Source organism: Coloeus monedula, assembly GCF_965178545.1.
Source record: "Coloeus monedula genome assembly, chromosome: 19".
NCBI classification, from domain to species: domain Eukaryota; kingdom Metazoa; phylum Chordata; class Aves; order Passeriformes; family Corvidae; genus Coloeus; species Coloeus monedula.
In genome coordinates this window covers 3,102,476-3,116,951 of record NC_138799.1, presented here as the reverse complement: position 1 = coordinate 3,116,951, position 14,476 = coordinate 3,102,476, and the positions used below count along the sequence as shown (strand labels likewise).

General features: G+C 46.2%; 2 protein-coding genes across 6 annotated transcripts in view; both read left to right on the top strand.

Moving 5' to 3' along the window:
* Positions 1–1,170: 1,170 nt before the first annotated feature.
* On the top strand, positions 1,171–11,955 carry FN3K (fructosamine 3 kinase). Of its 3 annotated transcripts, XM_082294313.1 has the most exons (7): positions 4,224–4,518; positions 5,492–5,643; positions 6,939–7,030; positions 8,137–8,219; positions 9,042–9,164; positions 9,908–10,250; positions 10,935–11,955. In XM_082294313.1, the coding sequence occupies exons 1-6, from the start codon at positions 4,372–4,374 to the stop codon at positions 10,244–10,246; spliced, it is 936 nt and encodes a 311-aa protein (XP_082150439.1). In that variant the 5' UTR covers positions 4,224–4,371; the 3' UTR covers positions 10,247–10,250; positions 10,935–11,955. The 3 variants fall into 3 exon arrangements, with proteins under 3 accessions (XP_082150440.1, XP_082150439.1, XP_082150438.1); XM_082294314.1 differs by lacking the exon at positions 4,224–4,518 and adding an exon at positions 1,171–1,469 and having other exon boundaries at positions 9,908–11,955; XM_082294312.1 differs by having other exon boundaries at positions 9,908–11,955.
* Positions 11,956–12,840: 885 nt separating this feature from the next.
* The window catches only part of TBCD (tubulin folding cofactor D), a 117,093-nt gene continuing 115,457 nt past the window's right edge, over positions 12,841–14,476 (top strand). For all 3 annotated transcript variants that reach the window (XM_082293884.1, XM_082293885.1, XM_082293883.1), the window contains exons 1-2: positions 12,841–12,965; positions 13,068–13,261. In XM_082293884.1, coding sequence (XP_082150010.1) covers positions 13,084–13,261 — 178 coding nt within the window. In that variant the 5' untranslated portion in view covers positions 12,841–12,965; positions 13,068–13,083. The remainder of the gene's footprint in view (positions 12,966–13,067; positions 13,262–14,476) is intronic.

Sequence of the window (14,476 nt, the reverse complement as noted above, 5' to 3'; positions counted from 1 at the left end):
TTGCGGTTAGGACACGCTAAAATAGCGATTCCCTGACTTGACAAAAACTCAAACCAAACCAGCCCCCAAACCCAACCAACACCACAAATACGTCTTGAAAATGTGGAAGTTCTCAGGACCCACGGTCCTGAGCACTCTAACTGGAGTTAAATAGTAATTTTACTTCAAGCAAGAGGATGGACTCAGCAGCCTGGTGATGTCCCTTCCAACCCGAATTATTCTATGGCTGTATGATGAGCTGGAGCCCAGACTCCTCTGGACTCCAACTCCTCTGGACTCCACCTCCTGTGTTGTGCTCACACCAACCCCAGCTGTTCCCCGTCCCTCCAGTGTGTTCACCTCTCTTTCTGTGCTCACTCTGTGCCGTCGCAGATGTTGCATCTCGGATTTGTGACCAGCTCTGTTGAGAAGTGACCTCAGCTTTTCAGTGCACAACAGCTGAATGCAGCCCCGGAGCTCTGCATAGACCAGCTGCTATAGTGTCCTTTGGGTACTCACACATATATGAAAAATAGAATAATCACATTGCATCCTTATGAGATTTTGTTTCCTCAGGCAGCCAAGAGACTGGGTAATATGAAATAACAAATCCTTCTTTGTTTTTTTTAAGCTTCTCCTGCCCAACTAGGGCCCCAGGCTTTACTTAATCCATGTGGGATTGCTGCAGGCGATACCAGGAGCGAGGAGCGCTGCTCCAGCCTCTCCTTACCTTGTCTTTATCCTGGCTGGCAGGAGGAACAGAGACTCTGGCCTTGGGGACGCACACATCCGCGGTAATGCTCCCTCCAGCCAGGCATTCTTCCTGCATACCACCTACAGAAAGGGACCAGGCTGGTGACTGAGGAGGCCAAGGCTGTCATTTGGAAGAAATAAACCAGTGTAGCCATGGGACAGAACTGTTCATCCTGCACCCGGACACTAAGCGGGCATATCCAGAGCACTCCCAAAGTCTGGGTGTCTCCGATTCACGTTGAACCCCTTGGAGCTGTAGGCAGCCCTGTACGTGTCCTGCAGGACTGGAGATGACACTTCAGCATCCCAGCAGCTCCATCCCGCCGGCGTTTCCCTGAGCCCCGCCAGCACACGCAGCCCAGCGGGTGGAGCCTGCTCATCACCGCCCGGGGACACACCCGCAGGAATTCCTCCCACCGCACCTGGGTTTGCCGGTCAGGCTTTAACTGTGGGAGGACTTGTTCTGATGGCTCTTTTCTTTAAGCTGCTGCATTGATTGCTCCAGGTCCTGGCACCACTCTGGCATTTTACTGGCCGGAATTTCCACACTCACAGAGGATGTCAGTGCTGGTCCAGGAGGAACATCATAGACACTTGGTGGTATCTCACTGCAGTGAAGATGCTGATGGGAAACTGGGATGAACCTGCACTGAAGAATTGTTATTACTGAGGAGAAGGAGTCACACAATCCCTTCACACATGAAAGACTTGGCTTGAGTTATTCTTCGACGTTTCAGGTAACAATTTGGTAGACAGATGTTGTATCAGAAGCCTTACATGACACCTAAACCCTGAGTTCACATTCCTGGTGTCTAATTCAGGCAAATTGTTCCTCAAATTCTTCTAAAGGAAGATAAAGCCAACCCTCCCCAGTTAAAGAAACATTTTCTGTTCTGAAGAATCTAAAGAAAGGATTTATTTTCCAGAAATATTCGATTTATTTATTTTTGAAATAGTGATCTTCAAGTTGTGTTTCTTTTACCACAGTGTCTGTGGCATTTTTCTCCTAGAACTTTCTCCTAGAGTGGTATGAAATGTAATTTTTTTTACAGAAAAGTATTTAACCTACAAACTAATTCCCCAAAGTATTAAAAAACACACAAAAACATTTATCAAATTTATTACATATGCTAATGAGAGAAAACCTTGTTGTGCATGTACATAATAATTATAGATCCATTTTTAGCTTAGTGAAATTTGTCCTTAAAAGTTACTGAGGGAACTTCACAAAGAATCCAAATGCACAATTGTAGCATTACAGAGTTTGTCACACTATTGGTAGAATTTAACAATGATAAATACCATTGTTAAGTATATTTCATACATTTTATTGTATTGAACACATTTTACTTGTGTTTAATATATATTCATTGTGTTTAATGCATTTTAAGCACCTCTGCCTGAATATGTAGACCCATGACTCATTTTTATATTTTTAATCATTTGCAGGAAGACAGGATTTTCTTTTATTTTTATTAATTAGTAACTTTCCTGCTTTCATAGAATTAAGAATTGAATCTAATGGTATTTATCCCCTGTATAGTAACACACAAACTAGTGAAACCAATGGTGTTGTGCACATCAGAAACTAAAACGCTGTACGAAAATCCAGCAGCAAAATGTCACGTCCTTTCGGTGGCATTGGATGTGTCATTCATCCCAAAGCAGCATTTCTGTGGTGAGCAAGCTCTAAAATAAGGCTTCATGCTCTAATTTTTGTCAGTGCGATACGTACATGGAGTCTGCGCTGCCATTAAACAGGAATCCCATGTTCGGCTCTGGAGGGCCACGGGGAGCTTGTGCGGAGCGGGGAACAGGGTCAGACCGCCCTCACACCGGGAACTGTCCCCCATAACACCGGGAACAGCATCCCCTCACAGCGGGAACTGTCCCCCATAACACCGGGAACAGCTGCTCCTCACACCGGGAGCAGCCCCTCTTCGCAGCGGGAACAGCCTCCCGTTACACCGGGAACTGCCCCCCCGCCAGCCCTTACACCAGGAACAGCTCCTCATCACTGCAAGAGCGGTCTCCCCCGCCTCACACCGGGAGCAGGCCCCCATCCCGGCAGGAACAGCCGCCCCTCACACCGGGAACAGCCCCTTGGTACACCGGGAGCAGCCCCCATCCCGCCGGGAACAGCCCCCCATAACACCGGGAACACCTGTTCCCATAACAGTGGGAACAGCCCTCTGATACACCGGGAGCAGTCGCCCCCCTCACACCGGGAGCAACCCTCTATCACTGCAAGAACACTGTCCCACTCACACCGGGAGCAGCCGCCCCTCACACCGGGAACAGCCCTCCATCACTGCAGGAACAGTCCCCACCTCACGCCGGGAGCAGCCGCCCCTCACATCGGGACAGCCTCCCCCTTCTCACACCGGGAGCAGCCGCCCCTCACACCGGGAACAGCCCTCCCATCACTGCAGGAACAGTCCCCACCTCACACCGGGAGCAGCCCTCTATCACTGCAGGAACAGTCCCCCCCTCACACCGGGAACAGCCCTCCATCACTCAGGAACAGTCCCCACCTCACGCCGGGAGCAGCCGCCCCTCACATCGGGACAGCCTCCCCCTTCTCACACCGGGAGCAGCCGCCCCTCACACCGGGACAGCCTCCCCCACCTCACACCGGGACAGCCTCCTCCCCTCGCACCGGCAGCAGCCGCCCCTCGCACCGGGACAGCCTCCTCCCCCTCACACCGGCAGCAGCCGCCCCTCGCACCGGGACAGCCTCCTCCCCCTCACACCGGGACAGCCTCCCCCACCTCACACCGGGACAGCCTCCTCCCCCTCGCACCGGCAGCAGCCGCCCCTCACACCGGGACAGCCTCCTCCCCTCGCACCGGCAGCAGCCGCCCCTCGCACCGGGACAGCCTCCTCCCCTCGCACCGGCAGCAGCCGCCCCTCACACCGGGACAGCCTCCTCCCCTCACACCGGCAGCAGCCGCCCCTCGCACCGGGCTCCCGGGGGTGCCGCTCACCCGCGCTGTGCCCGCAGGGCCGCCCGGCGGTCCCGTCCCGCAGCCCGGCCGGGATCTCCCCCATCCCCACGGCCCTGTCCCGCACCAGCAGGAATTCCCGCAGGGAATCGTGGGCTCCAGCCGGGCTTCCCGCCTGGCTCCTCGTCCTTCCCGCAACCAGCCCGGCCGATTAGCGGGTTTAACCACATCTTTCTAGGCTGCATCTTTGGATTTCACACCGAACGCCGCCGATACAGCGCCTGTGGCCATTCCTGGGGCTGCCTTCAGCTTCCCTCTAGTGGATTGGCCTAAAATGGTCCTTCCGCAGGCGATCCCGGAGCTTTACAGCGGCTCCAAACTACAAATACCAGCAGCTCCAGCACCGCTGAGAGGCCCCAGGACCCACCTCTCCTAGAATAAATCTCTCCAGCTTATTCTAGCAAATATTTATAAAGAATTTTATTTTTCATGTATAGCTATAAAAGCCCACGGCAAGCAAAGCATTTTGAAACATTCTCTCTGGCTGAGCTATTTTTTCAGCTGCTTTTTAAATTTTTTTCTGTGGTGGGTGGCCCTTCCTGCCTCATCGCAGAGTGACAGTGACAGAAGGACCCAGACCTTTAATCCCGTTTCGCAGCAGGTTTAACAGAGGAGCGGCTGCAGCAGCCTGGAAATGACCATGGAGAAAATCCTGAAGGCAGAGCTGAACACCAACGTTCTGAAGGCACTGGGGAGCTCTGGGGGAGGATGCATCAGCCAAGGCCAAACATATGAGACAGACAGCGGACGGGTATTTGTGAAAATCAACCACAAATCTCAGGTCAATGCCAGCACATCTTATGATTGCGTAGAGATGGCTTTTTATTTTTAAAAGCAGCTGATTGTTGATAATACATAATTATTCCAGTTCTCAGTATTCTTTTTAAAGCTGTGTCTATTTTATATCCAGAATTAATGTAGCAGGTTTGGTTAGTGTGAAATGCAGTGTAATGTGATGTGATAGTCCTTAACAGCAGGAATGAGCTGTAATTCCTGTAAAAAGGAGGCCAAGCACAAAGCTGTTATTGTGGTACTTGGAGTTTGGAAAGGCCCAGAGCTGGCTTTGCATTCACTGCGTTCCTTTTCATGTTCCAGTTGGGAGGATCAATAATGGGAGGGCACAAACAGGGGCCAGTGCTAAAACTCACATATTATCTTTACAGCTACAGAAGTTCAAATGTCCCTGTTGCTTTTTGCATGTCTAAAAGTAAAGCTCTTGCAGCTTCTTAAGCCAAACTCTTGACTTTTCTATTACTAAATGAATACTCAATTGCTTCTTCTAACACCACAGTGTATCAGAAATTTGCTTTATCAATATCAAAATCATCCTAAACTGCTGTGAAGAACAGCACCTTTGCTTCAAAAATGCAGAACAAATGCTGAATATTTGTGCCATCATCTCCATCCAGTGGCCTGTGGGGAAAGAAGAACCAGTTTAAGGGCTCAATCTTACATCATTTAGCAGTGGCCACATTATCCTCAGAGGTGCTGTTGCATCCAGGTAGTTTGGTGTCTTCATAAGCAGCTGGAAATCAGGGTGAAATGTGACATATCCTACAACCCTGGGATAAATTTAGGAAAAAACCAAAAGTTAGGGCCTTAAGTCTTCCTGTGTGGACTGAAGCCTTGCTGCAGCTCTTTCCTTTTATCAAGAGGAATTAACTCCTTGCCACTTTGTCAAAAGTCTGTTTTTTCCAAAGTACTCATTGTAGACATCCATAGTTTAGCCCAAGGATATTCCTGTTCCTCGACAGGCTAGAAAAATGTTTGAAGGGGAAATGGCAAGTTTGGAAGCGATTCGGAAAACCAAGATTGTGAGAGTGCCTCAGCCCATCAAAGTGATTGACCTGCCTGGAGGAGGAGCCATGTTTGCCATGGAGTACCTCAAGATGAAGCACCTCAACAAGTATGTCCATGCATCTCTTTTTACTATGTTTTATATCTTTTTTTAATATCTTACAGTCAGACAGGAAACTTCATGAGCAGAGTAGCTTTATTCTCTCAGAGACAGAGCTGCTCTCTGTTGAGATCTGTGTTTCTCTGTGTACATATTTTAATATATATATATATGTATGTATGTATGTATCTATCTATCTATCTATATATGTGTGTGTACACACTCCTTGTCCATATTTTGCTTCTCCTGCAGTACAAATGGATGTCACTACTCATTTGTGTGCTGGTCTACATGTGCTGAGATGCTGCTGAAGGGAATGTAATCACAGCTGAGTTGGCCCATTGTTCTCTCATGAGATTTTTTATTGGAGTTTCTTTTCCCAGCCCAACAGGTTTCTTTAACCTTACAGGCTGCTTAGGTCTTTGAAACCTCTGCTTCTCTAAGTAGAATCTTCCAGTATGATTTACTTCATGATTAAGTTAAGATGACATGAATTTGCATTTCATCTGTCAGCCAAACTGAACATGGAATTCAGGAGTCATGTGTTCCTGGAATCAGACTTTCAGAGCTCACTGCTGTGTTCCAGGCCTCTAGATGGGAACAGTGTCACGCCTATGGCTCTTCTGGCTGCTGGTTGTCCAACCCATCTGTTTTATTTGGGACAATAATGGCAATTCCACAGCGTCCACAAACAGTCTATTCTATTCTAATCCATCCCACTGTTCCTAGGAAGGATTTTCCAGTGTCTAACCTTAGTCCTTCTGGTTGCGATTTTAAATCCATCATTTCCCCCCCCATTCTGGGCATGGAGAAGAAATCAGTTTCCATCCTTGAAACTCCTGTTAAGATACCTGTGGCATATTTAACTGGTTTTTAGTTGTCTGCCTTCAGCATCAGGCAGCCTCGATTAAATCCCTGCCTATGGCTTCTTTTCAGACTTACCCTTCCAACTGCTGTTCAGCTGATTTGGAAGGGTAAAGCCCAACAGTAGATACCATGTTCTGTTCTCTGCTGATAGTGGAGCTGATAACGAGGAGCACACAATCCTCTTGCCCTTACTGCTCCTGTTTATACCACCTTGTGTTCTCTTTACCTTTCTTGCAAGAGCATTTAGTGTGTTTATTGCATTATCTGTGTTTTCAGAGCTGTTATCAAGTCATTTGGTCCCTGTTAGGTGCTTGTGAAATTGATTAAGGTTCTATGTTTGCTGGAAATAGCCTTGGTCATATTTAATTGAGGGTTTTTTTTCACTATAATATTTGTTCATTTGCTTCAGCTTCATTTTGGTTTATTTGATCCTACAGATACTCTTCAAAGCTGGGAGAGCAGATAGCAGAGCTTCATCTTTATAACCAGAAACTTGGAGAGAAGCTGAGGACTGAGGGAAGCACAATTGGTAGAGTATTGATGTCATGTACTAAACCAAAAAGGAAGCAATTCCTTTGGCTGTGGTGCAGCATTGCATTATCATTTTCATGATAATTAAAGTCAACACTAGGACAGTTTCATGGGCTATGTCCCTCTTGTCCCTATGCCACACTTCTCAAAATGGACCTTACACACACAGCAGCTTGAACTACTATTGTGATTTTTAAACACATCATTTTAACCTTGGCAAAACAAAATTAATTTATTTTGAATTCTTCATTCCGTGTATACTTTGTTGTACAAAATGACGTGGATTCTGAAATTTAATAAGAAATAGCACTAACACTTGGTTGTTAGAACTTCCAGCTCTCCTAAGTCAAACTGACAATTTGGGCTCTTCTTCAGTGTCAGTGAAACCTTTCAGCCTCATGTACTCTCTTAAAATGCTCTTGAGCTTATAGAAATCCTATTTTTTGCTTGCTGTTGGTTTAGATAATTAACTGATTACAGAATATTGTTCCTTAGTAAGTGCAGAATAAAGTTCCCTTTTAAAGATATTGGGGATGACGTTTTTGATCTCAAATAAGTGGCAAAATATTCAAAAATTGCTGCTCCTCAAAGTGAATTAAAGCATAAATGAAAAAAAAATCAGCTATACAAAGAATTATTTTTTTAGTACCAGTCTGTATCTGTGTTGTTCCCATGACTTCAGAGGTGGACTGGGTCTGACTCTTAGTGGTGGACAAATTTTAATCCATTTTTTTTTGAGTGAAGGCCAAATTACTGACAGGTCCCAAATAATCTATGAATCAAACCCAAGCCACATTTAATGGCAACATGTCCAAGTGTCAGAACAGCAGATTGTGACTCTGTGTTTGGGCTCCTTTCTGAAATGTCCAACTCATTTATCCAAAGCAAACTCACTGACTGTGACTGACTATGCCTCTATTTCCATTCAGCATCTTCAAGTCCAAAAGAGTTCTTTCCAGCTTTTGAAAGGGTTGTGACCATGAAATAAGTGTAACTTATTGCTTAAAGTAACTTTTTCTGCCTATTTTTTGAATTTAGGTTCTGTCTTTGCAAACTTTACCATGTAAAGATCTCAAAGGCCCTAATATTTATTTTGTTCTGTAGGAAAAGGAGCCGGTCACTCCGAGTCCCAGTTTGTGGATCGGTTTGGATTCCACACAGCCACTTGCTGTGGTTATATCCCACAGGTATGGTCAGTTCCACAGGTGTGAAAGCCAACAGACACTTGTACAGGTCTGCAAACTCCTCATACACAAACTTGCTCCATTTGTCTTCAGCTTTCTGAGCACAGCTTTGCTTTCCCTGTTCCATCCTGCCTTGACTGCGCAGAGATCACAAAATCTATCCAATGTTTGTGCCCTGGAACTGTGCATGTGGCCAGCAGATGTGGTGGATTGAGTGAGAATTTGGAATGATGTGGTGGTTCTTTAGCTTGGTGATACTTAAAAAAATCAGTGTCCCTTTGGATGTGTTGGTTTTATTAACCCCTACTATATGGATCTCTCCACTGCTTTTGGAGAGCCTCATCATGCAACATGTCTCATGAGACACTGGAAAGGGCTCTTTCAGGCTCTGCATGTGTCAGGATTTCATTCTATGACTTAACTGAACAAACCTCCAGTACCTCAAAACTCTTTGCTAAGTACAACTTTTCACCAAATTAGAAATGTGTTACCCAGTAAAAATGAATAAATACTTCTGCATTTCCAGAAAGATTTGAAACATATTGAACAACTGAAATGGTCTCACCAGAAACTCTCCCTCTAAAATACATTAAGAAAATGGGAATGAATGAAAATAGCCAGAAACTCAACTTATATTAAAGAGAGCCCCACCTAAGTGTGGTGGAGAGCAGCACTCCCAAAGCAAAACATCTGACGTCTCTGTGCATTGGTCACACTGACATTGTCCAGGCCATTGTGTCAGCATTGAATGTTTTAACTCTGTTATTAACACTGGCTGCACATATGTTAAAATTGTGTGTTACAAACTCGTGTTGTATTTTCCAGGTGAATGAGTGGCAGAGTGACTGGCCATCCTTCTTTATCCGTCACCGACTCCAGGCTCAGCTGGATTTGATTGAAAAAGATTATGGAGACAGAGAAGCCAGAGAACTCTGGTCACAGCTCAAAGTATGAACCATGTCTTAAATTTATTTTCTAGAATTTCAGAAAATGTGTATCAATGGGATTGTAAAGGTGTTTTATAAGGGATTTACCTAGCTTGGAATGAAGAGCAGGGTCTGGATGAGCTTCACAGTGGGTCCAGAAACACTGTCAGCTGAACAGAATTCCTGCTGCTCTTTCAACTTTTATATATAGTGGAAAAAAACCCCATAATTGAGCATTAACATTTTTTCTGATAATAATAATAATAAGGTAAATCCTAAGAGCTTGGTCTTGTGAAGTGGGTGAAATTCTGCTGCCTGGACAGATTTGTATTTTACCTGGTCTAGTCTTACAGCTGAGGCTGGTTCAGGCCATGTTCCATGCAGCACTCATGGAACACCAGGGTTATGCTCCTCTCTTCTGTTCATTGGTCCAGATGCTTACTGCAGTCCTTTTTGCCATTGAAACTTCTTAGTTTAAATGAAATTATTTTATATTTCTCATGATGGCCAGCAGTATCCATGTCTAGAAACAATGTATCAGTACTAGGTGTTGATAATAGACTGTGAATTAAATGCTTTGCTAAGCTCTGTCAAGAACAACCCAGAACATTTATCACTGGCTTGTTCTTGTTGCCATCAACGTCCAAAACACTCCATGAGGGCTGAACACAGTGGCCAGCTCAGGCTCTAACATGCTACAGTACTTTTATTTAATATTTTCTTCAAAACATTTTAATTGTTACATGTCTGTTTATGCTTTTTCAGCCAAAGATTCCTGAAATGTTCTGTGATGTAGAAATTGTTCCCGCTCTCCTGCACGGGGACCTGTGGGCAGGGAATGTGGCTGAGGACGACTCCGGGCCGATTATATTTGACCCTGCCTCCTTCTATGGCCATTCGGAATTTGAACTGGCCATTGCTGGAATGTTTGGGGGGTTCAGCAGCTCTTTTTTCTCTGCCTATCACAGCATAATACCCAAAGCTCCGGGATTTGAGAAACGAAACAAGCTGTATCAGCTCTTTAATTACATAAACCACTGGAACCATTTTGGGACAGGGTACAGGGGGTCTACCCTAAACATGATGAGGAAACTTCTAAAGTAATCAGGTACATTTGAGAAATTCTGACATAGTCCCTTAGAAATGAGCAGCCCCTGCTCATCCCAAGTACCACAAACTCGGAATTGATGGTAAAACACCTGATATGGAGAAGGCTTAGTGCACTTTTGAGCCTCACTAATTAAGAGCAATTGTGTAATCTTTAACTTGGGCACTAGTTTCCCAGCACAGATTCCTCCCCTGCTGAAGGAAAGGGCTGCCCTGTTTGTCAAGGCTCCACTGGCTTGGAAAAGCAGCACGACAGTCAGCCTGACCTTGCTCTCTCACTTCGTAGCTGCTGTGTTCCCAGTTGTTCCACAGCAGCATCTTCCCACTCCTGCTGCTGCTCCATCAGCAGTTTGTTATGGAGAGATGCAGCTGTGGGACAGTGGTGCTGCAAGGAATAACAAGTTCTTGCTTCTGCCCTTGTTTGTTCTGGTTTAGTTTTCTGTGTGTTCCCAGCCCTTTTCCCATGAATATTTCCATAGTCTTCTGTTTCCCTTTCCTGTCCTTTTGCATGTCAGATGTCCTAATCCAAAATTGCAGTCAGATTCTATGAATCTGAAAACATTCTCTTTTTAATTTAACGAGTAGACAAGGCCCTTTGGCTGCACTTGGCAAACATATGTAATTAATAATATTTCTAATATTTATTTAATGTAATTTACTCACATTTGTTTTTCTCTTGCTATAGGAACTGAAATTCCAGTGGTATTTTCTGAAAGGATGTCTAGTTCCTTGGTAATTAACTGTACAGTCAGAAGTAGGTTGTTACCACTCAAAGTTGATAGTAACATTTCATAGTTTTAGTGTGATATTTCAGTATGTTGTATTACAGTAGTAACATATTTAAATAACTTTGTAAAAAGACAGCAAAACGTGGGAGGGAGGCTCCGTGGTTGGGTGAGAGGAAGCACCTCTGGCTGCTGGGTTGGTTGGTGCTTGATGGATTTTCAATTTTAGAAAATGAGTGCAGTGGGCAAAGCTGGTCTGTTGTGCCACCGCTGGGTTATGGAAGGAACAGCGTCAAATCTGATGGATTTGTAAGGGGTTTTATTGTCCCTTACTGCTTTATTTTTACAGAAAACATAGGCAGTGGGAATCTGGGGAGAAAACTGTTCAGCAAAGATACTGGTGTACAGTCTGAGCTAGAGTACATTAGTGACTCTGTGGGGTTTTAAAGGAAGAGAGTGGTGAGGAGAGTAGAAGTAAGTGCAGTCCCACAAATATGAATTAGAAGATTTGGGTAAGAATGACCTGAATATTTAGGCTTCAGACAGTTGGCATGACTAATACTAAAATATTATATTCAAAAGCGCTCTAATATGTTTAGACTTTTTTCAGCTTTAAATGGTTGTGCTGTAAAGATTTAATAAAGTTTAAAATTTGATCTTATAATTGGTTTAAAACAATGCGCTTTGTTCTCTGTAAATATGATACGAATAGTGAAAAATTTTTACTTCCTTTGAATCAGGGGAATCTGTCATGGTTGGTTATAAAACTTAATTGAACTATAAGGGTGGAAAAGTGGAACAGTAGAGTAAGAATACAGTTGGAATTGTAGCTGATGGCTGGAAGATCCAGGTCTGAGGAAAGAGCAAAGTGCATGTGCACTGGTGTTTCTGGATGTGATCAAACTAACCTGTATCACACTGGGAAGTACTTGTGAACTCAAACTTCTTCTCAAATAAAACACTTGCCTTGCAGAAACCAGCCATTTGGTGTACATGTGTTTTGTGATCGTGGTTTGATTTCATGAACTTGAGCCTGAAGATAAAATATTTGGGTGTGGGTGGAGCTGCTGGATAGCAGTAAAGAGCACCTACCTTTTCTGACATCCTGGCCAGGCTGAAGTGCCTCCTTGAATTTCCTGGATAATCAGTGGAGCTGTAGTTGTAGCTTTCAGGCTTCAAATGTTTCCAGAATTGTATGAGGTTTAGATAATGCGCTATGATATTAACCATGTAATGCAGTGTTTTGGTGTGGGTGGGGTAAGGCATGGAGGTCATGGATAGCAGCATCATCCAGCTGTCTCCCCCACTCCTTGTGCAACCGAGGTTGTCCCTGTCCTGGTCCTTTTCCCTGAGCTCCCCGTGCCCAGGTTCCCATCCCTGTTCCCTTCCCTAGGGGTTTCCTATCTCCGTCTTCAGCCAGTGCTTGGCTGCCCATGCCCGTGTCCCCATCCTTGTCCCATGTCCAGAACCCCATAATTGGGTGTCCCTAGGATGGGTGACCCCAGGGTGGATGTCCCCATCTCCAGACTGGGTGTCCCCATCCCTGGGGGGTGTCCCTGTTGCCGGTGGGTATCTCCAGGGTGGGTGTCCCTGTCCCCGGTGAATGTCCCCATCCCCAGCAGGTGTCCCCAGGGTGGCTGCTCCCACCCCCGGTGAGTATCCCCAAGCTGGATGTCCCCATTCCCGGTGTGTGTCTCCAGAGTCTCAGCTCCCCGTCACTCCGCGGAGGGGCCGGGCCCGGGCTCGGAGGCGGCGCCGCCGCCGCCTTTGGTCCCTCCTGGCGGCCCGTAGCAGGGCGGGAGCTGCGGCGGCGCGGGGCGGGCCCGTGACGGCTCTGGGCGCCTGTGCCGGGTGGGCGCTTGGTCGCTTGTCCCGGGTGGTCGCTTGTCCCGGGTGGTCGCTTGTCCCGGGTGGTCGCACCGCGCCGGGCCGGCCGGGGGCGAGGGCGGCGGCTCCGGGAGCCCTGTAGTGCGGGCCGGCGGCGGAGACCGGTAGGGCCGGGCGGGGCTGCGGGAGGGGCGCGGTGGCCGCATGGCGGGGCCGGGCGGGGGGTGGCGGGCGGTGGCACCGACCCTTCTCTCTGTCACTGCCAGCGCCGGGCCCGCCGGGATGGACGGAGTGCGGCCGGAGCCGGAGGAGGGCGAGGAGCGGGAGGTCGGTGCCATCAGCGAGAAGAACATCCTGGACAGCTTCACGGAGAGCAGGGAAGTCGCGGAGCTCATCGGGAACCTAAGGGGCGTGTTCGGGGAGCTGGTGACAAGGGAAATGGCCGTGGAACGGTTCATAGGTAAGCACGGTACCCAAAGGGAGTGGTCCTGCTATTGCCTGATAGAGAAATTTTATTCTGCATGATGCATTTTGTTATTGCTGATTACCAAAAAGGGACCAAACCGCTGATTTTTGGGTCAGTGATGATGCTGGAGCTTTATCAACAGGTAGTTCAGATTTAGATCTTTGCTCATTCCTTTATTACCTGGTAACTACTGTAAATGAAAACCTAGGTCTTAGATTCCAGAAGTCTGAATTCTGACTCAGTTGGGCCTCCAGTTTCCTATTCAAATTCAGGCCTTAATTTAGTTAAAACTTTGTGTGTCAGTCAAATAAAGTAGTTTTTTTACCTAATTACTCACTGAAACACATCCATTTTCTGCTTTAAAGTGCCAGTTTCCTATTTTTACTTTTTTGTTTCATGGGAAATGTGAAGAGTGGCTGAATCCATACAGATCATGTTTGTTTTTTTAAGTGGAGTTAACTTGGATTTGACTTTTGTGCCACCTAATGAAAGCTGCCCCTAGGCCTCAGCTGAATCTGGAAAGGCCATAGTGAGGTGCATGTCGTGGTCTCCTGGTTTCAGGGCACATCTGTGTGTTGGGTCAGTGTTCTGATGAGGTGATTTTCAAAACTTAATTCAGTGCTGCATGTATTTATAAACTGAATTTAGCAGACTGGCATTTTGCAAGTATTTTTGTAAAGGATGGTGAAATTGCAAAACTCACAGTCAAAATATTGATCCGGCAGCTCTGTTTTTGACAACAAGAAATGAAGTAGGCAAACAATAAAGCAGAAATCCCCAAAATTTGGAGAGCTGACCCTGCAGAAGTTCCTCAGTAGCATTAGAGTGGTTGGCTGAACTGACTGCTCCATCTGAGGAGGCCTGTGATGGACATGTAACTGCTCAGACAGAAGTACCAGCAACACTCACATTGATGAGGTTGTTCAGCATCACGGAGGAAATGTCAGATTTCATTGGGATAGGAAAAGCCATTGCTGGAAAAACCTCGGTGTCTGAGAGGTGGCATCTCCCTGAGTCAATCACCTTGCTGTACCTCTCTGTCTGTCACATCAGTGTGGTGTTTCTGTGCATTTAAATTATATTTATGAGCTTTCTGCCTGCATATCGTTGCCCAGTAAATACAGGCTCAATATGCTTAAAACAGAGGTAACTGTGCATGTGGTTCAGTATTGGGTTATAATATTTAGTGTGCTCAGGTGTTGTTGCAGT

Excerpts from the sequence above, each read along its gene's own strand:
- FN3K (XM_082294313.1), top strand. The coding sequence starts at position 4,372 with ATGACCATGGAGAAAATCCTGAAGGCAGAGCTGAACACCAACGTTCTG. Across the intron at positions 7,031-8,136 it reads GACTGAGGGAAGCACAATTG|GAAAAGGAGCCGGTCACTCC; the intron begins GTAGAGTATTGA and ends TTTGTTCTGTAG. Across the intron at positions 9,165-9,907 it reads AACTCTGGTCACAGCTCAAA|CCAAAGATTCCTGAAATGTT; the intron begins GTATGAACCATG and ends ATGCTTTTTCAG.